Raw genomic sequence first — 24,567 nt, 5'->3', positions numbered from 1 at the left:
ACGTTGAAACTTGTGAAACAATAAATTTTAACTTGGCAGCATATTCACAAGAAGTTGACTTTATGTGCTCAAGCACGACTGTGAAATTCGTTCCTCCCAATCGGTTTTAATTCACAGAATCGACACTATACTTTGGATGCAAATCAGATGATAACTTAGCATATGGTAGTAACTCTTATATCCAAAGATCTTAAGATCCAACAGCCCATCATGTTCAAAATTTAAAAAAAAAAAAAAAGAAGCCCATTTGGATTTTGGATAGGAGGAAATGGCACAAACAAATAGCCTCTAGCGTAGGTATACTAAACCTTTTCTTTAGTCTACGAGAGTTTACTCATAATTCATTTTCGACAAGATTGGTTGGAGACCCTTTGGCCAGCCATGGAAGCATCAGCAAAGACGGATGATGCAGGACTAGCGACGGACCCCAACGTTGGACCACCAGAGTACACCAGCAGCAACGTCAAGAAAGCCAGGCTGCACTCCACACTAGCAGCCCTTCTCGACGATCCCGTGCTGGCCGATGTGCCCAAGAAGCCAACGCTGTCCGATGTCGACACTCTCATCAGCTTGGAACTCGGCAGTGCCATGCGCATTTCCGTCCTTAAATTGGACGGGACTAGCTTCGGTAATTTGGTGTTATCTTCCATTTAGACATTTTAGCAAATGCCTTGACTGCATAATTTCTCAGATGACAGTAATTGAATTACATTTTTTTCTCTTTTCTTTTTCTTGGAACGTGGTTTTCCTGCTATGAAGATGTGCCGTTAGTGAACTCTGCAACAGTGAAGGACTTGAAGTTGGCTATTCAGAAAAAAACCAATGAGATAGAACAGTCTAGGATGGGCCATCGTCACATATCTTGGTATGCTCTTGCTTTTCTGGGGCGGATCATTATTGTTTTTGCGGAATATAAGTTGTACGGTGTGTGATTGTGACTAAAGTATTTGGGAGTCCAGTGTCTAGCTTGATATTTTTGTGATTTTGACAATTTTAGGAAGCATGTATGGGAAAATTTTTGTCTTTCATGTCACAATGACAAGCTGCTGGATGACAATGCTTTACTCCAAAGCTATGGCATCGGGAACAACTCTCAGGTACTAGACTCTCCATTTCACCGTATATGATAGTTTGATGGCATTCTCTTGCGACATCCTGAAATCCTAATTGAGATTTGTCCATTTCCATGTCCTTGATATCCTCAAGTGACATTTCTTGGTCTAGAAACCTGCAAAATATGTGAATTGAAAATTTGAGTAGGAAACTCAAAACTGATTTTCTATATTGAAATCTGGGAGATAAGCCCCATTTTTGTGATTAGCAATGAGTTACTGTATTCTCCTATGTGTGTTTCAAGTTAAGGGAAAACTTTGTTCGGGTTCTTGGTATGCTGTCCCTAGGAAGGTTTTTGATCTCCACCGCTACATTGTGAAATAAAAGAGTTCTCAAAACACCATGCAGGTGCGATTTATTTCCTACATTATGTCGAAAGCTTCTAAGACGCATTCCAGGAGGAGAAAGCACCGGTTCATGCATAGTCTTAAGAAAAGCACACAACCAGTAGCCATCTCTTCATTATGAATCTGGTTCTTTATAGTTGGTTTTTGCTTCAAATGTTGTAAGAAGATTCCCCAATCTGAGGTTATAATCTTCACTTGAGAAGTATAATCTTGGTGCTTAAATTTGCTAGTTGCTGCAAATTTTGTAGTCAGTCAGTCCCTTCGGTGGTTAAAAATGTGACTGATTGGAAAGTTTGACATACACTTGGCCGTTGCAACATTTCATCAGCTGAGAATGTACTTGCTTGGTGATAGTATTTTCTTAGAGCAAGAACTGTCTAACGAAACAGTTTACCGTCTCCCCTGCTGTTATATATGCTTCTTCATCAAAATAATCACTATTCCACCACCAAACTTGGTTAACTTGCTTCTTTCATTCTTTTGAAGTGTCCTGGTTTCTTCACTGTTTAGACGTTGTCAAAGGCTTTCTTTGAAAAAGGACTTGGCATTTCTTCCTTTTAACTCTTATTCCTTCCCATGTTCTTTTATAAGCAGACATAATATGCGTACCAGTTGCAAAGGTTTGAGATCTGTAACAACTAAAAATCAGATGTTCCTCTAAAATATGCACAAGACTAAAGACTCTCTATGCTGCTTTCATATGTTTTTTGGACACTTATGATGTCCGTAAAATGGTTCTTAAATGCTCTCTGTTACTTGGGCGGCGCCAACCACTCCATTGGTAGTCCTAAACTTTTACTTGGCCTAGTGCTCAAATTTTAAGTGGAGAAGGTCTTCGCAAAATGAACTTGATACACTTTTTTTAAGTTCCAAACAAAAGAATAAAGGGTCCTCTCTGGAACCGAGGGTTGTGAAAATCGCCTCGTTCTACCTTCTACACAGATGAGTCTGAAAAGTTAAAGAGAAGATTTGGGCAAAGGAGTAAAGGACTTATCCGGAACAAACCAGGACCCTTCGTACAAAAAACTAGCAAAATCAACTGAGGTTCTTCCCTATTCCTACTGCTTTCAATAAGCAAGCGGTTCCAGGTAGGAATGGTGTTTGCTGTATACTGTACATTCTTGCTTTATAAAATTCTAATTAGTACTCTGCCCCGGAGAGCCTCCAACTCTCGTTGTTGCATGATGAGTTTTAGTGAGAACTCGTGATATTAATTCTTTCTTTGTATTCCTTCATCTCGCGCTTGTATCTTTCTTTGTCCTGCAAGCCGTAGTCTTGGTAAACCTGTAATGCACAAATAACCAGCAACATCATTAATCATATATGATTTTGAGGCGCCATCAGAAGATTCATTGCAACAATAATAAATGCAATCTGTTTCTTTTGGTACACTTGTTTTTGATAACATGAAAAATTGGCATGTGTAAGTCGTGCTATTTATGCTACCGAAAATAATTCCAGGAATCATATGAGCATACAAAGGACGCTCTTTGTAATCTATGACCGACCGGGAGCAAGAAATAGCCGTAAACAAATGCCTAAAATTTCTAGACAGGATTAATTTGCTAGGTCCAGTAACTCACCGTCCGTTCTTCGGAGGTAAGATTGTTCCAGGACTCGCCAATCATTTTTGTGAACTCCCTCTCCCTGTTCGGATGTAGAGATTTAAGCATGGCGTGTTTCTCTGCAAAAAAGAAGTTGTATCCGCTCCTGTTGGGTTTAGGGCGGCCAGGGTCTCCTCTCCTTTTCCTCTTCCTCCGACCTGAATGATGAGGCTGTGAGGCGTATGGTACAATCGCGGTGCAGGTTTTTACAGTCGACGAGGAAGAAGGGCCTCCATTGTCTGGATGGTAAAGTACCCCATTAAGAACCTCAGTACCCAGTTTCACAGACACCAAATAACCGCAATCAAATTTCCCGTCGATTGTTCCAATAGCTTGGAAGGACAAAGGACCTAAACAATTAAATGGCAAAAAAACAGAGACGTTAATTTCTGGTTTGACTTCGAATGAAAATGGCACCTAATTTGTCAATGAAACGAGTGGTAGATCAGGTGTGCATACAATTGCAACCAATGTTGTGACCAACACAGAAGAATGGAATTTCATTGTCTACTTGCTAGAAGATAAAGCCTATCGTCGTGATCTTTGATGGCCATAGATTTCTAAAGTCTCTGCAAAACTCTTAAAAACAATGGTAGCATGGCACTTGAAAGACCAACTAGGATATTGCCAACTCAAACTTTGTTTTATCTTTTTATAAACGTGAAAGCAGAGATATAGATTAATTGGTAAAATGTGCCTAGAACCCTAATGTGAAAAAATAAAAATTAAAAAAAAAAGAGGTACACAATGCAAAAATGAGAAAAACAGAGAGGAAATGAGGGACAACCAGTAGATTTTGTAGAAGGTAATATGGACTCCATGTTTAGATCTAGATTTTGAAGATGGTCAATAATGCTTAATAAGAAAAATGTCGCAAGGCGCTCCCTTCTTTACCATCCACAAGCTAACCCCCTGTATCTCGTAGACATTTGAACTACTATCATCAGCAATCACAACGGTGCAAGGCCAACTGTGCATTTTTTTTTTCAAGTAGTACTATTTTTTTTTTCTAATTATCAAAATAAATTATTATCTGTAACCCTCAATAAAATCCTTGAATGTAGTGTATATATACAATGTAAGACATGAGATTTCAGTAAGCTAAACACATCATACAATAAAATAAAATTTTTATACAGCAAACGATACCATGCTACTTGATATATGTCAACAATTTCTAACGAATCAGGTTTTGAATCGGCTATATAGGGTATAAAATCCCAAAAACACATATAGTTTATGTCCAGAACGACTCTAGATGTGCGCCTGATCACTAATACTAAATCCTATGCTGAGCGTGCAATAATGGATGTACGAGGCAATCCATGAAAAGAAATTCCAAAGTTTGGATCTTCATTCATATCGTAACAAATTACACCAAGGTGAGATGTAAAAACTCCCAACCCATAATGGTTTTTTTTTTTCTCCCAGTTAATTTAATCTAATCTGATCTAAGGGAATCAAAGGGAGTGGGGTGAGATAAGGGGTCGCCCGTCTTCCAAGTTCCAACAGCAATGAGTTAGACCACAAGATTTAGACATATACACTCTATCACCATTATCGCAGGTAAAAAGGAATTGATCATTACATTTGTGGCAGAGAAATTAAGCGATGTGTGGTTCTAATTTGTATATTTATCGACTTATCGCCTGCCCATTAATGAGTCATGGCCTGCGGTTGGAATGAATCAACTCTCTCAAGGTAGAATTGGCCATATTTCTTTCTTTCCCAGGAATATACCATAGCTTTGGCCGTTTGGGTCCCCCCCATTGAAAATGAGAGCTCAAAGGGAACCCCAAAAATCACAAAGTCTAAAGAATAATAAAAATTTGTTCACCTGGTGAATCAAGCATGGGAGCCTTGAGCCTGGAGAAGTAAACCTGTTCGTAATGGAAGAGCAGACTACAGTAATGCTTCCTCAGCGCATAAGAAGCGCTGGTCGTGGTTGGAGCAAACTCGAACACACAAGAAACTTCCCTCCACTTCTTCTGTGATACAACCTACTCAAGCAGCAGTTTATGTATTATTTTAACCAACAAAATAATTACTACAAGTTAAAGCAAACATTTATTCACTTATAATCTACTAAAACAAAAAGTTACTCCACGTATATATATACACACACACACACACATATACACTCTACTTGTACTCGACCACCTTGTCAAAGCCTCCCCTCTTTGTAACTTCCGCGTACAGAACATGCAAGTTCAACTCCTTTCCTCCGATCACAGGAATCCTGCACGTATATAGGAACAAATGCACACCACATTCAAACAACCATCTCGTGTATATGCACCATTCTCTCTCAAACACGCATTCTCTCTCTCTCTCCCCCTCCCCGACACACGCAGCCACAGTAAACAGAACAATAGAAAATACTACTCGATCATAAGGAGCAGGGACGAAGATTTTACTATGGCCGTCGTGTTTTTCTGGGGAAACTTTAGAAGGGAGAGGATTAAGAAGGGGCTTACATGTGTTTTCTGCCCATAGTCTTATGAAAAATCCGAAGCGTGTTCCAGAAAACAGAAGCGTTCTTGACAACTTCCTCATGGCTGGCCAGCGGCGATGGATAACGCTTAGACTCCAGTTCTACTCCATTCTCAGCTCCAGGGATTACAGGATTTGGACGCATTCTGTTCTCTCTCCACCGGACAATCAAGAAAGCTAGGAGAGTACTGGGGGCTTAATGTCGTCGAAGCTCAAAAGTAAGCAATGCCAACGTCATAATGGCAGTGAAAAAAAAGGGGATAATTCCTAGAAAAGCTGGTGGTTAAGTATTAAGTGTGCACAGTTCTTCTGACTGAAGCGACTAAAGCAGGAGTTAAAGGAGAAGAGAAATGGGCACGTGCGATGCAACGGTTACACAAGGTTTTTGGCTTTAGTCTGGCCAACGGCGTCGTCAACTGGTCATGTCTCAATTAATTAATTAAGGCCCCCCAGCCCTTGTAAAATCTCAGCCAAGGCACTGACAAACTTCCTCATGCTCATTAATTTTCACCGGCTAATGTAGTAGTAATTCTTTCCTTACTGCTATCGTGCTATCGTCCTGCCATAAATTCCTTCCGTTTTTTTGGGATAATTTCAGAAACTTTCCCTAAGATTGCTTATAATTCCACTAGCCTCCCTTAAAATTTGCAAAATAAGACTAACCTCGTCTGAGGTTAAGATTTTAGTAACAAATTTCAATCCAAGTTAAAAATATATATATGTGCTTTAAGGAAAGAAATGAAGTTTTTATTCCATAAATATATCTTTTGCATATGTACAAGTTGCATTAGTAAAAAGAATGAAAACAATTAAAAGTTAAAAATAATTAACACACATTTCACTATTCAAAAAGTTCACATTTAAAATATTGTTTTTTTTCTCCATTTTTCCGCTTCACTTCCATGAAATTACTTTATAAGTATTATAGCTTTAAGAGTTGCAAAGAAAATTTCCTCATAAACAATTTTCTTTTATCCCATATTTTCTTTTTTCTATCAAAGCTCTTCTTCTCATATTGTGTATGACTAATTTATGATCATTATCACAGATGGGAGCCATTTGGCATTTCAATCGGTATTTGTAATTGCAAGTTGTTGTTCATCATTAAATAAATTTTCAACAATTTTTTTTATTAATTAGTTACTAACAGTTAATATTCTAATTACTCAATCGCTTGACATTAGTATCTAATAACGCATAATGTCTTACAATATATGAGTAATTTCTGCTCGTGTGATGTAAGCAATTGAACTTACAATTCTATCAAGGAAGATAAATATAATTTTATAAAATTTATGGGAGGCCAATAAAATTATTAGAAACTTCAAGGGAGGTTATTTCTTTCCCTTTGCTGGTAGGCATCAATTGATGCAAGTTAGTAATTCAAAGCGTACTTTACTTTGGAAAGGCTGACATTGACATACAACACAACTGTTGTCGCCAGGCCTCTGCTGATGATATAATTGGGAGTCGGAGTATCTTCGACTTCGGGAGGAGAGATTGAAGGTTGACATGATTTTGAACTGCTGAAGAGCAGTAAAAGCATCTGATCATATCTTTACATGCCTCTTTTGGGTAGATACATTCTACAGGTTTCTTTTTGGACGACCCGAGTGAATCTACTGCGTCGCGCACCACATTGGTAGCCTATACAACAGTGTGTGTTAATCTCAACCGTCCAGACGGTTTGATTGATCATCAGGCCATTGACTGTCTGATGCATAGTTATTAAACTCGATCCGGAGAGGAATTCGGTGAAAGAGGTGGGTTAACGGGTTATTGGTTCACTCGGTGGGTGAGTGATCCAACCGATGGGTCACTCACTACATATATTTAAATATTATGTTTTATAATTTTTTATATGGTTGAAACTATGATAAATTATGTTATAGTAAATACTCAGTTAGTTCAATTTATTATAGAATCATTAATTCTTATAAGAATTAACAAAATCTAAATTTAATTAGTAATCCACCAAACTTCAAGTATAAAATTTTATCGAAGTATAATTATCTAGTTTATTTACGAATTTTAAGTGCAAAAGGTTATTAAGAATAATATTTGTCTTTAAAATGAATTGTGTAATATGTTATTTTTTAAATCCATTTCATAATTTATAGAATTTAGGGAATAATAAAATTTTATTAAAAGATTCCAAACAACATAAGAATAAAACTCTAATATAAAATATAGAAGGGGCAAATAAGCACCGGATGAGCTGCTAGGCTAGTGGTGAGCGTGCTTAGCCTTTATATTTGAGTTTTGAGGTTTAAATCAGCATTTGCAATTTTTTCTAAACATTTTTAACCAAAAACGGGATTCCTTAGAAAATCGTCCGGTTCAATCGAGTTGGTCGGTTGAACCGTCGATCCGTTGAAAAGTCAACGGTTCTCTTGCACAAACGATCCAATTACAAAATCAGCTCGATTTCATAAACGGTTCGCCAAATTGACCGGTTGAACCATCGGACCGAGGCCAGGTTTAATAACTATAGTCTGATGTATTCGAGCTCCCACCAGCCATTTTCCTCTTGTTTCAATTTTAATTTCACCCTAAAAAAATTTGGAACCCATAGATTTGTTGTTTGAGCGAGTGAGTCCGTGAACTGGGACTTGAGACATTAATAAAGATCACCGGATTTTGGTGGTAATTAAGTACTATAATAAGCGGTTGAAATTTTAATAAATACTTTGGGTAAAACAAATACTAAATGATTAATTAGTTGTTGGAATTGAAAACTAGCTGCTGTATTAGATGTATGGAGTCTCTAATGTAGTCACTACTCACTAACAATTGACATTAGTTGATAGACTGACTTTGTTTGGATTGCCAATTTTTTTACGTTATCCGTGAACACATTTTTCAATTACTGTTTTATTTCACATATATCAATTTGTTATAGTATATTTTTTCTATAAAAATTTCAAAAAATAGCAATCCAAAACTTAATCTTCATTAATGCTTGCTTGCAGTGATTCACAAACTACACCATAGCGACTTATTTTATTATGTTTGTCCATGTAACTTAATACAAATACTTCCCAGCAAAAGTTGGACTGGACTTAACTATCTAGTTAGTATAATTTTTGGTCCTCCCTTATTAGTTAACATCTTTAATTAGTCTTCACAATCAATTGAGGAATCATTAGCTTCATAACCACTCATACCGCCAACGCTCATTGAAATTTCCACTCCCAATAAAAAGCTTGTCTGTCTATCTCTTATGTGGTATGGTACTATAGTAATAAAAAAAAATTCCAAGTCCTCGCAGCGTATAATAAAAACTTGGATAGATAGATTCGATCTTATAATTTTAGTGAACCAAATTTTGCCATGAATTTGTAAGATGGCGTGGCAAATTTGGCGAGCTCATCAGCACTTTTATTACTCTCCCTACGGATGTGGCGGTATTTTACACCTCCAATTCCTTCGCAAAATATCTCAGAGGACTTTGCAACGAATCTCTTACATGAGCAGTAAGCCCAACTTGGAAATCTGATGATAGAATGAATCCCCGGATCTCTGGTACCAAGTTAAACATTGTCCATACAACAAAGCCCACAATTTAGACAATCGCTGCCAACTTGCCATGCCCAAGTTTGGGAGAGTTTATTTCCACAATAACCTCGGACTCGTTTGGAAGGTGAGTTTTTTGGATGTTTGTTTAAAACTTTACTGTAGATTACTATAGAAGTTGTAAGAAAAATTTTTAGGTTGAAAAATTTTTAGGTTAAAAAACTTTTTTCCTTTCTTTTTCTTTTCTTTTTCTTTCTTTTTTTTTCTTTTCTTTTCTCTCTTTTTCTTCTCCCTTCCACCTTCCCCCTTCCCCCTTCCCCGGCACCTCTGCCCCTTCCTCCCTCTACCTCTCTGCCCCTCCACACCTTTTTTTCTCTTCTCCGGCTCCTCTCCCTACCCTTTCCCCCGGCACCTCTGCCTTCTCCTCCTTCTCCCTCTCTCCCCATTTGCCTTCCCGATGCCCGAGACCTTGCAGGCTGCAGCCATGGATGTCATATCTGGCGACTCTTCTTCCCTCAGTCCAGTGGAGCTTAATAGAGGGAACTCTGGATGTCCGACGCCCAACAATTCCGGGCTCAGTCCCGGGCTCGAGCTCAAGTCCGATCGCTAACTCCGACGACGTCGTTTTCTCTGTCAGCAACGTCGAGCTCATCGACCTGCACCACAACCATTCTCAGTCGTCCAATCACGAGCGTCGCCGCCATGGTCGCCCACCCAAGAAGACGAAATTGCCCTCGTCGGAACCCTCCAAAGCCATAACAGCCGCCTCCCATACTCGCCTTCTCCTAGACAAAGCTAACAACGGCCCCACCGCTTCCCTCATTTCCTGCTCCATGGTGGCGGCGGGGGAGAGTGTTGCTGCGGAGGCGAGGGTGGTCCCGGCGATGGATGCTGTGGTGAAAGTATTTTGTGTTCACACGGGCCGAATTTTTCGCTCCCCTGGCAGCGGAAGAGGCAGTATAGTTCGAGTAGTAGTGGGTCAAAGGGGGAGGGGAGAGGAGGAGAGGGAGAGGGAAAGGAAAAAAAAAAGAGGAAGTGGCGGCCGGAATAGTGATCGTCGCCGGAAGTGGTGGTGGTAGAGGTGGTCGGCGACGGAGGACGTGGGGTGGGGGAGGAAAAAGAAGAAAAGTTGAAGGGAAAGTTTTTTTGTGTATTATTTTAAAGTGTGTAGGTTAAAAATTTTGATAAGTTTTTTGGGGTTCCTGTAGCAGAAGTTGTTAAAAAACTAGTATTATACAAACTTGCTAAAAAACAACACTTCCAAACAGGGCCCTCATTCTTTAAAACTATTCCCAAACTAATGCACTTTCAAAATATATTCCATTATTAACTTATTTGTTGCCATGTGGACTTTGAGTATGGAAAGTATTCGCATTTCCATCTTATATTAAGAGGTATAATCCACATCAATGGGTTCTTAATAACTTTTCAATAGTTCAAATTTTGCTACTTATGTACAATCTTAAAGATAAATAAAAATATTTCTCTATCTATTATTGAATTAATTAGTGTTTCTAACATTAATTTTGCTCATATAGCATGTTAATTTTGATACTATTACTGACTTAGTTATATTTTCTCTCTCCTATTTTTTTGGAATGTATTCTCTTTTGATAAGCGTAAACTATGTTTATCATGTATCTTGAAATGTTTACTCGGATTTCAAACAATTTGAGTTTTTGCAAACTTCTTAAAATTTTCAAAGTTAGGAGACTACCATATATAAAATTGCAAGTAACAAGAAAAAAAGAAAGGAACTTGTGATATAATAATCAAGAATAAAGCTAGGGAGAAATAATGGCAGCAAAAAAAAAAAAAAAGAAGGTTCTTCGGCAAAATCATTGCAATTTGGAGGGTGATCAACAATTTTAAAAACACTAATTATGGATCCACTTTCCTTTTTTAATTTGTTTACAGAATGTCCTTAAGGTACTAAATAAAGAAAAACTGTGTAATATCTAAACAAAAGTTTTACAAGTAATTTTTTTCCGTTGATGGAGAGTCTACATGGCAATAACTAGATTAATAAGAGAATAAAAACTGAAAGAGCATTACTTTGGAATTATTTTTTGAAAAGTATATTATTTTAGCCAAAAACTCAGTTTCGACTAACCACCACATGTCTTATGTTTATCTTTTTTTTTTTTAATATTTTTTAATTTTACCATGTATCATATGAAAAAAAAATTTACTACAATCATTACTTTCAAAATATTTTAAATAATCCTCTATCCAAATGCAGACGAAAAATTTTTTAAATGATTTTCTTAAAATATACTAGAAGAGTAATGATTTCCCAGAACAGAGATAAGAAAATTTTTATCTTTCCTTTTTATTTCTTTTCTCGCATAACTTATATTTTCTCTCCTTTTCACAAGCTAGGCCTTGGAGTATAGATATTTACTGAAAAAAAAAAACAAAAGAGAGCCGAATCTGTAAAGATTTATAAAAAAAAAAGAAAAATGTAGACTTCCGAAAATTAAAAAAAAATAGTAGGGGATAGATGAGCATTGCCTCTGCCGCGATATATAGTAATAATTTTATTTTAATTCTGTAGTATAAGTAATTGCTGTGGGAGTTGCAGTGTGAGAGTTGACTTACCAGAATTTCCCAAAATTCAAGCAGCCAGTCTTATTCTTTAGTTGTTGCCTTCACTCTTCAGCCTCCGGGCTTTTATCATATTCCGGAGCTTGTATGGCGGCGGCGGCGGCAGCGACGACCTCCAATTTTGATCCTCAACTTATCATTTCTCACAAATTCCCCGAGGTCAGGTTCGGTTCACTTTGGTATTCTGCTTCTTTTCTTTTCTTTTCTCCCTTTTTTTCCCCCTTTTGGTTGGTCGTTTGACTGCTCTTGTCATTAGTTCGATCAACTAAGATAGAGAGCTGAAATTCTATGGATTTGACATTTTTTTTATATGCACATAAATTTGGTGGTGCAGAAAACATTTACTTATACAGAAAGAGATGTAGCTCTATATGCTCTGGGAGTTGGAGCTTGCTTGAAGGATGCTTTGGATGACAAGGAACTTAAGTATGTTTACCATCCTGATCACGCCCACCAGCAATCCATCCAGGTCTTTTCCCCCCCTTCTATAATCTTCTGTCGCTACTGGTATATTATCCATTCAAGAGACAATTTTGTTGCTTTTGCTGGTGCCTTTGTTTTTTTAGGAATAATACTAGGATTGGATGATTCTTAACTTCAGTTCTGTTTGAAGACAAGAAAAGATGGATGGATTAGAGGATGTGGGGGCGATAACATCGACTGCTCTGCCCAATTTTTGACTTATGTTTTAATGTGTTTATCTTGTAGGTCTTGCCAACCTTTGCTGCTTTGTTTTGTCATGGAGTAAGTTCAGAAATTGGGCAGCTTCCTGGCTTTTCGTAAGCATTTATGCATTCAAACAAGTGAAGTTTTCCCCTGTTCACCAGATTTCCTTCCATTCACCTTGTTATAAATGCCACTGGTGTTCATTTGGGATTTTTTCTGTTCAAAATTTTTGTTAAGCAAGTACTGTCTTTCTCCTGTGTCTACCTTTTCAAACAAATTGTAATTATCAATTAGCTCCTAAAGTGTCTGTCTGGTGAATCTGACTTGATTTACTCTTTGGTGTTAGATTTGATCCACGCCTTCTATTGCACGGGCAACAGTACATTGAAATCTACAAGCCACTTCCTGCTAGTGCTTGTGTAAGTGTTTGGCAAAAAATATAATTTTCCAAAGAGAGAATGAGAAAAAGTAGAAGGTTTAGATACTATATGTCATCTGCATTCATGTGGAGTTCATGCTTGGAGGGAAATGGACAATAAGCTAGTCGTGTAGTGACCCTAGTCCACTCCTATTGTCAAAAGTTAGCTGCAGAACCTGTTATCAGCTGTGTACTTAATCTGTTTGAAAATACCTTGTTCATAAGATCACAGGTGACCAGCTGCTTTTTCAAGTTGCAAGTTACCCCACCTTTTTGTGCTTGAGAACCTTCTAAGGAGGTTGCTTCTGCATTTCTATTGCGACAAGCATGACAAAAAGAAACTGAAGAAAGAAAAGAAACCAATGGCTATGGGATTGCTAGGGAGGTTGGTTTTTTAGTTAGGGTGCCAAATAGAACTTCTAAATTGCAAGAGGCAGCTAACTTTGTGATTTGATTTGAGTTATCAAGACTCAAATTGTTTGCAATCTTGTTATCACACTAATGAAGCCTGAAGCAGAGTTGAATGATTTGGGGATTGATAAATTTATGGATTGTAAACTTGGATTCGGTTTCCCGTGAAATGGTGAATTAGACGGTATCTCTAGTTGGATTAGGTAGTAGATGCAATTTGATGTGTGCTGCATATATTTATCCTGTGACATTGTCAAAGATCATCTCTGTTGATCAATTTGATTAATGCAGATACAGAATGTAGCGAGCATATCTGGACTGCATGATAAAGGTTTGTTTCAGAAAATACCACTATGGTTATAGCATGAATTTTTGTGACTGGCACATACCTGATAAAATCTTTTTCAGGAGAAAAAGTTTGATTATGATTTGGTCAATGAAGGATATTAAGCACTATAGAAATAGTTCAAAAAGAATGTCGAATAGATTTTTCATCTGTTAGTTGATAGAAAGATCCCCAACCACCCTCATCACCGCTGTCCTCCGTGCAAAGATAATTATCAATGTGCAAGGCTGTACATTTATACTTAATCATGAACACTTTGATCAGATATTAGTAGTGGCTTTACCATTTTGTTTGGTGACTGGTAGGACCAAGAGATGTCAGTTGAAGCTCCTTCTAAGATAATTTTGTGCGTTCAAAAAGAAACTAGGGGTTTTTCTTTATTCTACTTGGAAACAACCCAATTCTTGGTAACAATGTTTTTTCCCCCCTTTCTTGGTAACAATGTTAGAGTTTATTGCTTGCAGGTAAGGCGACTGTTCTGGAAATTGAAATTCTAAGCTATGAGAGAGAGTCTGGTGAGTTAATATGCATGAACAGGTAAGCTCTTATTCAACTGACACAACTAAATTTGTTATTATTTGGTTGATAACCATGCTATTAATTTTCAGGATGGCTGTCTTTTTGAGAGGTTTGGGGGGGTTCTCAAATTCAGCTCAGCCATACTCATATTCAAAGCATCCCGTGAATCAGACATCAAGTACTAGACTCCCAAAAAGTCCACCATTTGCTGTGTTTGAGGAATGCACTCAACCATCTCAGGCATGTTTAAAATCAGTTTGCTAATTCTACTTTGTCATGCTGCTGTTTTTGGCTTATGTCTGACGTGCATTGATCTGATATTAAGATTACATCTAATGACATGAATACTGACACAGTTGTTAGTTTTGTAGGATGCATCATGCATATGGTCTGATACATGTCAGATTTAAGCAATTTTGGGGTGTATCATGATAGTGCATTCAATATGATAAACAATTGTAAAATACAAGAGCATGTGCTGTGATACAATGTGCATCTTACGTCTGTATCATACAACACATGAATGCATTTGAGCCAGTTAAATCAACTTATGGAAACAGATGAAGAAATTCTATGTACATTTAATTGTATTCATTATTTTCAAAATTTTTTAGCAACAAAAATAGTCAGTTTAAGTAAAATAACATGCCATCAAGAGTTACACATCTAACCTTTGATGTAGATTTTTCTAGCATATAGTTTGCACACATTTATTTCACTAATATTGCACCTATTCTCATATAATTCTTTTCTGTCCTGCTAATGCTTAGCTGATACAAATCCCCTTTTTAAACCAACTCAAAAGGAATTAATTTTCTTGCCACATTATTCTTGCTTTCACATGCTTTTGTATTTAATGAAAAATTTATTATTCACTTACCTGACTGGTTTACATAGTTAGTATTCTAATTCTATTAACATCTTGTATGACCTAATACTTACCTATGTTACCTTGATTTATTAATTTTTTAAATTTATAATGACATTATTCTATTTATGAAATTACAAAATCACTTTTATTTATGTGATAGTAATCAGTATTCTCATGCAAATAATCATTTAAAAATTTATATAAATACTTATAAAGATATTATGATATGATACAGCATATCATGAAAATGAATTTTGATGCACAATGTACATCTGGATTCGACTACTATAAATATAGGTGCAGGAGAGTGGGATTGGATGGGTTGGCACTGTAGATCATTAGAGTCATTTGACTTCTTTGAAATAGTGCTACTTGGAGGAGATTGAGGATGCTAAGATTCTCTCTTTTGGACTTTAGCTTTCACTACCTTCAAATATGTTGCTTAGTACCTTTGAATGTGCTTGAATTTTTTGTTGATGCACTACACCCTATCGTTAGTAGTTCCGTGCATTTTGGGCAGTAGTTTTCAATGTTACTGTGCTTACTTTAGATTTTGTCCATATATTGTGCTTTTGTTTGTGCATAATCATTTCACCTTTTAAATTGACATTGCCATTGTGCAGGCATTACTTTACAGGCTTTCCGGAGATTACAATCCTTTGCATTCAGATCCCAGAATTGCTGAAATTGCTGGGTAATTTGAAGCTAGTTGTTTTTTGTTGGTAAAAATTCAAATGGCATTACTAGTCTTTCAGCTTCTTTTTTTGTTTTATTTTGAAAACCTGAATTGGTCCTTGATCTAGGGTTTTAGCCAATTTAGTCCTTAAACAATTTCTGCTTAGCCATTATGGTTGTTCCACCATTACGCTGCCATAAAGAATTTTCTTGCCACTAGCTAAGGCTGATAGGAGGAACGATTTTGATAATCTACAAGACTCCTCCCTCTTCTTTCATGTAACTTTTTCTAGTAGGATGAAATTGTTTATGAAATAGTTGTTTAAGAACTGAATTGGCGGTTAAAAAGTACTAGGACTATTGTTGATTTAGGATAAGTTAGAGGACTATTTAAGTCATTATTGGCATATTTCTTCTACTATATATCCGTGCTGAAATTCAGGCGCTGCTTTAAGATGCAACAAAAGAAAATGACATTCTTATTGTCTTACTCAAGCGTTGGGGTTATCCCCAAGCAATAGACCTTACACTTGATTTTGCTAATTTTATTCTGCTCTAATTTCCCATATTGCGCTTTGCCTAGATTTTCCCGTCCAATATTGCATGGGCTTTGCACACTCGGCTTTGCAGTTAGGGCTGTCATCAAATGTATCTGCGGAGGTGATCAAAATAGAATCAAGAGCATATCTGCCAGATTCCTGTTACATGTCTACCCTGGAGAAACTTTGATAACAGAAATGTGGCTTGATGGCCAGAGGTAAGTTGCTTCTCTGAGCTGCAGGGTGTTTGCCTCTTTTTTTTTTTTTTTTTTTGGCTCTGATAACGCAGAGAAACTTGTTGAATTCAACGCATGCTTCTTTTCCTTTACTTCCCTTTTGGCCCTATATATTCGTTTCTCGAGCTAGGAAAATCTTATTTATAAGCCAAGCACTGAGAGAAAGGTTGAAATGTGCAGAGTATTGTACCAGGTGAAGGTGAAGGAGCGAAGCAGGGCTGTGCTTTCTGGGTTCGTGGATCTTAACCTGTTAAATTCATCTCTTTGAAATCGCTGGTGAATAATATTGTAGATTCCAAATAATATCAGTATGGTGCAAATAAGCAAGCAGAGCAGCTTGATAGTGTGTTAACAACTGACAAAATTTGGTATATTCTGTGCGTTTATACTACTGTATCCTGTGTGTTTGTGGAAAGTGCAATAGCAGAGCCATCGTTCAAAAAATATAGCGCACTCATGCGAAGTTCAACTTGAACTCGAACGCCCGAATTGAGGCAAAATTTTGGTCCTTTATCTGATCTTTGAAATAAAATAAGCACCCCAGAATTAAAACCGCCTATTTATGGGATGGTGAAATGCTGAAGCACATCTTTCATGATACCAATACCAACTACACTATTTGGTTTCTTGGTCATAAAAATCCTCTTCTCCAGTATGATGAAATATTCAAATCAGTAGTGTTTAAAATGGAAATATGGTAAGCCGAGCCATTTCCTCCCAGAAGAAGAAGAAGAAGAAGAAGTTGGGGAGGGGGAAGAGCGAAAGCAAAGGCCTAATTGTTGTTTCCTGAAGTGGCAAATGTTAATGGGGCTCTAATTGATGTTTGTGACGCTTTTATCTTCTTTTTTTTTTTTCCCATAGTTTTTGCCAAAAAAGGCATTGATCTTCTACAGCATTAATCGGAAGCAGCTGCATAGAAAGATTGGATTGGGTTATGGACGGAAAGAATTTGAACGGGGAAAAAATTTGACAAAGAAAAGAAGACTTTAGCCTAAAAACCCAGAAATCCTTTTCACCCCAAACAGAAAAAAAGCCCAGAACTCAAAAGACTGCCCTCGCCTCCAGATTCAAACTTCAAAGTCGAATAAAACGTCTGAAAAGAAACAAAGAGAGGGGAAGTAATTCAAAAGAAAAGAAAAAGGGGTGCTTCACATAAACTTGATTGCCGCCACAGCACCGCCTAGTGCAGGAGGACGCCGGTTGGCAATGGCCAGCGAAGTTGTGCAGGATAACAGTGGCGGCGATGAGAGGCCGCAAATTAGCAACTCAGCAGCAGCCAACGTGGCGGAGGAGGTAGAGGAGCTGAAACTTCTCCAAGACGCCGTTTACGCTCTTCCCACTCACGCGGTCAAAGATTTCTTCTCACTCGGGGTATGCTAATTTTTTATACGCTTTATTTATTTTCTCTTTCCATTTTTTGCTGTTTTTATTCTTCTTAGTTCTCAAAAATCATTCTAGTAACTTAGCAGTGTCATTTTAAGCTAATTCAATGATAATAATTTTGATGTTCAAGCTACTCTTTTCAATTGATTGTAATTGATGGTTTGGAATTTGTTGAATTTCTTAGAAACTGTGGAGAACCGTGATGAAAAGGAAGCTTTCTCTTCTTGCTTTCTGATATAAGTCTTAATTTTGTACCTCTAGCTTCTACACGATGGGATAAATTCCATTCTTATCATATTTTCCTTCTGTAAATGTTCTCTTTCCATTCTTACGCAGGCATGTGCTCGGTGCATTTTTCGATTGTTTGGTCTTTGTCAAAAGATTTCTTCTTTCCCTTCACTGCCAACAGCAACTATGAATGCCATGCTTGAAAAAAATGTATTGGGGCGGGACAGAGATGATAACTGCAGTGGCTCTGCAGAACGCAAGGACTCGGGTAGTCAGCAGCTATCTTCTCAAACATTTGTCTTGGAGCATGCAGTCTGTAGAATCTGTTTAGGCATATTGGACTATGTATATCATGATGAAAAAGAAATATTGGTGAAGAAGGATTCTGCTTATGAGTTTGCTAAAATTGTTGCTGAATCTGTCAAGCAAGAGCATCCTCAGATTGACAGCTTTTCTCTTGAAGTTTCATTGCCGCCTGTGGTCATGGATAATGAACAAGTTGTCAGGTAGAAAGATTTCGATTCCTTCCTTTATTGGATATGGCACATCTATTACTTTGATCAATACCTTTATTGAAGTCCCAGTACTGCATGCCTATTCTTTAGTTGGTTGATTGTGATGATAACTGTTATTTTAATGTAATTGATGCTGGAAAATTTGCTTGATTTCATTGGCATATACGTCATTCCATAATCATTTTCTTCATTGCCCACTTGTAATATTTTCTGGTTTCTATTTATGTAAACTTTGTAGGATTGATAAACAAGTCAAATATTGTTCTTTCAGGTCCTTTATGAGAAAGAAGTATGGCTCTGAACATTGGTTCCTGCAAAAAACTCTGACTGACTGTATTTCTATAAAGGATGCCTTGAAATTGTCAATACTGGATACCCTAGAAAAATTGCTGGTAATTCAGATCTCTGTTACCTCTTTCATTAGAAGCCATTCAGAAGTGTTAAATGCTTAAGTTTCTAAATTCATGCAACAAAGGCATGTATTATTTGTACTCTGCCTTTTCTTTTCAGAATATTAACATATGCAAACATCTCCCTTTATTCTCTGGTGGAGGAATAGTTGATTCTTATTTTATTTCTTTGAAGGCTACCAAATAAACAATTACATCTTTTTAAGTTCTGATCTAACTGCTGCTCATCTACCTCGTTGTTGGGCTAGACTTTCAGGATGCATGACACAAGATTGGAACTTTATAAGTTTTTCTCATTCCCCAGGGTACAAAATCAAATCTAAGCACATTTCGCATACGATTGACATATGAAACTTCTGAAGAGTCAAGAAGAAAACCTGACAATGAGGAGATCGATGGATGCAAAAGGAGAAAAACAAGTAGCTGCCCTAAACTACTTCTTTTGGAGTTTTTGACTTATCAAAGATATTCATTTTAGCACATCTCTGATTTCTAATAACCTTCTGCAGTTACTGATATAATTGCTGACCTGTAAAGTTTTGGAAGTTTCTCCCATGGATATTGGAGAAAAAGTTATAAGAGCATTCTTTGATATAAAGGATTTACTTAAAAAGGAAAAGGAACATCCTTCAATATACTGGATTTAAAAAAATAATTATGAACCTCAACATTCTTTGTCCAATTTTATGACAATATTCTGAAGAGAATTTGTCTCTGCGTATGCTAGCCAACAGAATAATCTGCAAGTATGATTTAGAAGCTTTCCATTTAAAGTAAAAAGACAGAGAGACCCACATTCCCATGTTCTTTCACTTTACAGTTTCATGAATTTTCACCTGTTTTCTGGGAAGCACAGCCTCCCCCTCCCCCAAAGAGAGTAGAAAAGTTAGTTTTTCGCCCTTGTTGGGCTTCAATTGTTTAAAATTTGCTTTTGAGAAGTCAAGGTTTACTACTTCAAAATTTTTGCCCAAACATATTGCACATTTTGTGTATCGTAATGTAAACTTTGACAAACACTTTTCACCATCTCAATGTATATTTCTCTGCCTGTCCATGGATGTTTTCTACCAGAAACACAATGGATGCTATTTACATTTATGCATGTGATTTTAATTATCGAGTGATCACTTGTGATAAAACAGATATGCTATATACTGCTGATGAAAAACAAGCATCTGAGACATCTGGCTCAAAAAATTTTGCTGAACATGAAAACAAACAATATGAGTGCACAGAGGGCTTTGCAAAGGATTTGGAAGGTCATGGAAGCGATTACCTAAAATTTCAGCTAGAGAAGGTATAATTCCATGTATGCAAGTTTTGGTTCATTTACTTTCTCATCTGCGATATACCTGCAATTCTTTCTTATTGTAAAAATTACAAGTAATTGGATGCGTGGATTTTGTTTTATTGTGATAAGATTGGCTGATGATGTGAGAATAGTTTATGGTATTGTGCTTATGGTCAGAATTTCTGACTTTTCAGGAGAGTCAGCCCTTTGGTTTGGTATTTCTTTGTTATAGATGTCCAATCTACATTGGTGGGAGATACCTTAAGGTATGGTAATTTCAACGAGGATTGTGGTTAAATCTACACCTGTTATCATAAACTTATGAAATTTGATAGATATAGGATGTGTGTGTGTGTGTCTTTGTACAACTTGAAGATTGTGGAGCTCTCTTTTGACTGCAGTACTCAAGAAATGTCAGCCAGACTTGCTGGATGATTGAGGACGAAAGAATGGGGGAAGCATCAGTAGAGGTGTTTCCCTGTTTTTCAGAATAGTATTTTTGTTTTTCTGGCTTATGTTGTACAAGAGTGAATGAAAATTGTTGGCCATGCAGGAAATAATAGGTGGCAGCATCCTTCCTCTCTGCCAAGGTGATGGTTACAAGTTTCATGCTGCTGGTAGAGAGGATATAGATGTATGGAAGCTCTGGTGTTTCTATTCTTTTGTAGATGTTGCTAAATGTTGTTTTGATGTTGGAAACCTATTTTTTCAGGTCAGGATGTTGGGCACAGGTCGCCCTTTCCTGGTTGAGGTACAAAATGCCCATCAAGTTCCTTCTGAAGAACTTATTAAAGAGATGGAAATGAAAATAAATAGCCAGGAAAATAAACTGGTATGTGCTGTTTTAGATAAATTTTCTGTTCGAAGGTTCATTCTATAAACTTCTCATGATGTTGCTGTGCTATTGATGATTGCATTATCAGGTTGGGGTTAAGAATCTCAAGATTTTAGACAACAAAGGGTGGGCACTGATGCGTGAAGGAGAAGCTGAGAAACAGGTACGTGCCTTTTGCTTTAAATCAATTAGTTCTTTGTTTTCTTGTCAAAAACTTGAACTGCAGTCAAGATATCACTTCCACAATTTGTACAGAAGCAGTATGCTGCTCTTGTCTGGATTTCTCGCCCTTTTAATGATGATGACTCGAAGACTCTATCTTCACTTCAAGAGATGGTGAGTTTGCCTCGCTACCTCTCTCTCATATATATAGGTGTACATATATATTCGTGTGTGCGCGCGCATCAGTATTTGTTTTGCTCTTGCAAATAAGTAGCCCTATTATATATGCAAGATATGTTTATCTTGATGCTTAAGTAGTTTCTTTGTTCCTGTTTGAATTGATTTTACTATGCTCTTCCGGGCTAATAGGTTAGTAGTAGTACATAGAATTAGCTGTAAGAAAGATTGGCTTTGGTAAATTGCTGCATGCAGCTGACCGCGATGTGTTGTATTGAACTAGCCTTTATATGATTCAGCAAAGTTGTTTAGTTTCATGGACATAAAACTATTTAGCAGTTTCTTAATTGTGCTAATGTTATATATCTATATACAAGTCATGATTGGAATATGCTTTAATCCAATGAATATGAATTCTACATCGCTGATTTGTACAGTAATTGGTGTTTTCTTGCCTCCGCAGCAAATTTTACAGAAAACACCAATAAGGGTTCTGCATCGTCGAAGTCCTTTGGAGCGTGAAAAAGTTATACATTGGTACAAGCTCCACCTTTTACTATTTTATTTTTTGCCTTATGAATTAAATTCTATTCTCCTATAGTCTGGTTGGGTTTACATTGTTAAACAGGATGAAAGTAGAGAAAATAGCTGGAAGCTGTCAGTATTTTCTCTTGCATCTATGTACACAGGTTTGTTTGCTTTGTTTTTTTTTTTTAAACAAATCCACTATTTAGTTTCTGAGGTACTGGTCAACTATTGTATGTCATGGCAAGAAGTTTCCTTTACTTCACTTTACACTTTCATAGTTTATTGGATGAAATTTTTGCTTTTGCTTGAGCATGTTAGAAGATGCCAATCATAGATGAACCGAGGCATGGAATGGGTTGCCATTGCAGAGGAAAGTGTTGCTTATTTGTTTGTTTTTCTCTCAGTGGTTCAAATTTTGTTGTGTTACTCAAGGCACGATAACAGCCAGAAAGCTGTACCTTTGCTTGGTCTCACATTTAATCTTGCTTAAAAATTTTATGTTTTTAGTTGCTAACAGGATGCTTAGACTCATGGATAGGCAATTGTTGTAATGATTATTCGCGAGGATAATGTTTTTACTACTAATACTTGTGGTGGCTTAACTTGTGATGATTGTATATTAGGACAGGCTGGTACATATATTAAGGAGTTTGTGCATGGGGATCTTGGAAGAACACACCCCAGGTATGAAGATCTGACCAATTTTTTGTTGCCGACAAATTTATGTTAGTTTTTGGTGATCATAACCTCTTGCAAAATGTTTATATTTCCACACTGCCCTTTACAAAACAACATCCTCTTGTGCTATCTCAGCCTCCATTTTCATAATTGTCGTCTATCCTGTGTTGCAGTATTGGTTCCATACTTGGGTGCAGAGGGGAGATACTGCAACTTGATGTAACAGACGTGAAAATGGACTGCTTCTAGGATGAATGAGTTGATTAAGGATTCCGTGGGACAGCTCCTTTTCATCTTGCAAGAAAATGCTTTCTGGAGTTGATGGTTCCGTCATTTCCACGTCCAGTTCTGGTCTCCTTTAGCCCTAATGCCCGGGTGATTATGCAGTTAGGATGGGTTTGTTTTTGCCGGCACATCATGACAGGCTTCTGCTCAATGTTTTGCAGTCCTAAAAATCAAGCACAACTTAGAGGAATTCATGATGACCGGAGTCGCTGCATAAAATCACTAACAACTTGGAACATATAAACACCTGTATCAAATAAAGCGAGAGCAGGAGGTTTTATGGCGAGCAGAGCTTTCGTGAAATGGGTGACAGTTGGGACGCTAGAAAACAGGTCAATCCTTGGATTTCAGTGGAGGATCTCTGTAGATTCTGCACGATAAGATGCCAGAGGAGCAATGTTGGCTTGTATTTTGTTCTCTGTACTGCAGTAGTTTAATTGTTGTAAAAGAATTGATAGTTGAAGCAGGGCGGTATGCAAACGTAAACAAGATAAATTTCCAAGTGGAGAGTATGATAATTTATGGTTTTCTTTCCTGAAAATCGACCTAAACATGGATTATTGACACCGTACAACTTGAAAAGAGATGTCTGTATTCATCATTTTCTCGAGTATACGAGTCTATCACCCTGCAGAGTAGTAACTGTGGAAGCATTGAAGTACCCAAATGCAAAGGATGTGAAGACTCCCGACATCTGTCATAGGCTGTGGGATGGCTGCCTGAAGACTTGCTAGGAAGTTCCGTGCTGTGATGAAACAGGGTCTATCTTTCCGTGCTAATGGGTGGTGGATAGGGCTGCAAACGAATCGAGCCGCTCGCGAGCGGCTTGAGTCGAGCTCGAGCTCAGAATATTAAGCTCGTTAGCTCGCGAGCCGGCTCGCGAGCTTGAGTATATATATTTATATATATTTTTTATTTTTATTTAATAATAAAATTACGTATATTATATATAAATATATTTTAATTTTTTATTTTCATAGTGAAATTACGTATATATCCTTAATATTTTATTATTTATTCAGAAAAAATTATTATTTTTTTTATTTTTTTAAAAATAAAATAATTTTTTTTTATTTTTTTCGAGCTCGAGCTCGGCTCGACTTGATTCGAGTCGAGCTCGAGCTCGAAAATTGCCAGCTCGTCGAGCTCGAGCTTGGTAAAATTTAGTCGAGGCTCGGCTCGATTAGCTCAAAACTCGACTCGACTCGGCTCGTTTGCAGCCCTAGTGGTGGATGTATTTCCTGCCTTTTGGGTTCTCACGTCCATAGTCTATATGGAAAGCGGGCACATTGGATAACAGAGAATTTTTTATGGATGGTGATGGCCGGTAATTATTGCAAAGCTATCACTGTGGAGAAAGACCGGAACTTCATGGCTACCTCTTTGGTGTCCCCATTGGGCAGGCTGATTCGCTACTTAGCAGTGTAACGAGAGACGATAGAGATTCCTGGTCCATTTGATCGCCAGTTGATTCTTTTAGGTTGGCAAGGCGTCCCTCGTATTCGGCCAGGCCGCTTGCTCCTGTTGTTGCTGGTTAGTCTCGGCTGATTCCCACTCAAGGAGTCGGATCGGAGTCTTGAGTTTGAGCACTAGGAGAGAGCCTAACCTCAGATGCCAATAACTTTACTGAATTAGCCTCGATGCAGGATAGATAGATTTAGTTCTATTTAATAATAACTCTCCAACTTCCATTTGTGGTTATTCTTAAATGATG

General features: G+C 37.4%; 4 protein-coding genes across 15 annotated transcripts; 3 read left to right on the top strand and 1 right to left on the bottom strand.

The window, feature by feature from the left end:
- Positions 1–9: 9 nt before the first annotated feature.
- LOC140015278 (U11/U12 small nuclear ribonucleoprotein 25 kDa protein-like) lies at positions 10–1,871 on the top strand. Of its 2 annotated transcripts, none has more exons than XM_072067251.1 (4): positions 10–628; positions 787–865; positions 998–1,097; positions 1,462–1,871. In XM_072067251.1, exons 1-4 carry the CDS (start codon positions 382–384, stop codon positions 1,579–1,581), a joined length of 546 nt encoding a protein of 181 aa, XP_071923352.1. In that variant the 5' UTR covers positions 10–381; the 3' UTR covers positions 1,582–1,871. The 2 variants fall into 2 exon arrangements, with proteins under 2 accessions (XP_071923352.1, XP_071923351.1); XM_072067250.1 differs by having other exon boundaries at positions 760–865.
- A 557-nt stretch (positions 1,872–2,428) lies between these two features.
- On the bottom strand, positions 2,429–5,878 carry LOC113712218 (high mobility group B protein 9). Its single transcript, XM_072066709.1, has 5 exons — positions 5,542–5,878; positions 5,225–5,303; positions 4,902–5,064; positions 3,044–3,414; positions 2,429–2,744 (listed from the first exon to the last, which is right to left on the bottom strand). The coding sequence occupies exons 1-5, from the start codon at positions 5,700–5,702 to the stop codon at positions 2,652–2,654; spliced, it is 867 nt and encodes a 288-aa protein (XP_071922810.1). The 5' UTR covers positions 5,703–5,878; the 3' UTR covers positions 2,429–2,651.
- Positions 5,879–11,643: 5,765 nt separating this feature from the next.
- On the top strand, positions 11,644–16,776 carry LOC113712790 (enoyl-CoA hydratase 2, peroxisomal). Of its 5 annotated transcripts, none has more exons than XM_072066669.1 (10): positions 11,645–11,839; positions 12,015–12,149; positions 12,389–12,459; positions 12,693–12,765; positions 13,467–13,506; positions 13,986–14,058; positions 14,130–14,280; positions 15,535–15,605; positions 16,170–16,343; positions 16,542–16,776. In XM_072066669.1, exons 1-10 carry the CDS (start codon positions 11,768–11,770, stop codon positions 16,627–16,629), a joined length of 948 nt encoding a protein of 315 aa, XP_071922770.1. In that variant the 5' UTR covers positions 11,645–11,767; the 3' UTR covers positions 16,630–16,776. The 5 variants fall into 5 exon arrangements, with proteins under 5 accessions (XP_071922771.1, XP_071922770.1, XP_071922772.1 ...); XM_072066672.1 differs by having other exon boundaries at positions 11,695–11,844; positions 12,389–12,424; XM_027236364.2 differs by having other exon boundaries at positions 11,735–11,839; positions 12,034–12,149; positions 12,389–12,424.
- Positions 16,777–16,921: 145 nt separating this feature from the next.
- Positions 16,922–23,394, top strand: LOC113712789 (uncharacterized). Of its 7 annotated transcripts, XR_011821701.1 has the most exons (16): positions 16,922–17,732; positions 18,081–18,478; positions 18,759–18,879; positions 19,202–19,316; positions 20,040–20,194; positions 20,383–20,454; positions 20,590–20,658; positions 20,742–20,822; positions 20,901–21,020; positions 21,112–21,186; positions 21,279–21,359; positions 21,826–21,899; positions 21,991–22,051; positions 22,519–22,574; positions 22,742–22,919; positions 23,015–23,394. XR_011821701.1 is itself a non-coding variant. In XM_072066665.1 (15 exons), the coding sequence occupies exons 1-15, from the start codon at positions 17,568–17,570 to the stop codon at positions 22,815–22,817; spliced, it is 1,719 nt and encodes a 572-aa protein (XP_071922766.1). In that variant the 5' UTR covers positions 16,922–17,567; the 3' UTR covers positions 22,818–23,394. The 7 variants fall into 7 exon arrangements, 4 of the variants coding, with proteins under 4 accessions (XP_071922766.1, XP_071922767.1, XP_071922768.1 ...); XR_011821703.1 differs by having other exon boundaries at positions 22,212–22,574; positions 22,742–23,394; XR_011821702.1 differs by having other exon boundaries at positions 22,209–22,574; positions 22,742–23,394.
- Positions 23,395–24,567: the final 1,173 nt, after the last annotated feature.

The sequence above is a fragment of the Coffea arabica genome, chromosome 10e (assembly GCF_036785885.1).
Source record: "Coffea arabica cultivar ET-39 chromosome 10e, Coffea Arabica ET-39 HiFi, whole genome shotgun sequence".
Classification (NCBI taxonomy): domain Eukaryota; kingdom Viridiplantae; phylum Streptophyta; class Magnoliopsida; order Gentianales; family Rubiaceae; genus Coffea; species Coffea arabica.
This window is presented reverse-complemented; position numbering and strand designations above follow the sequence as displayed.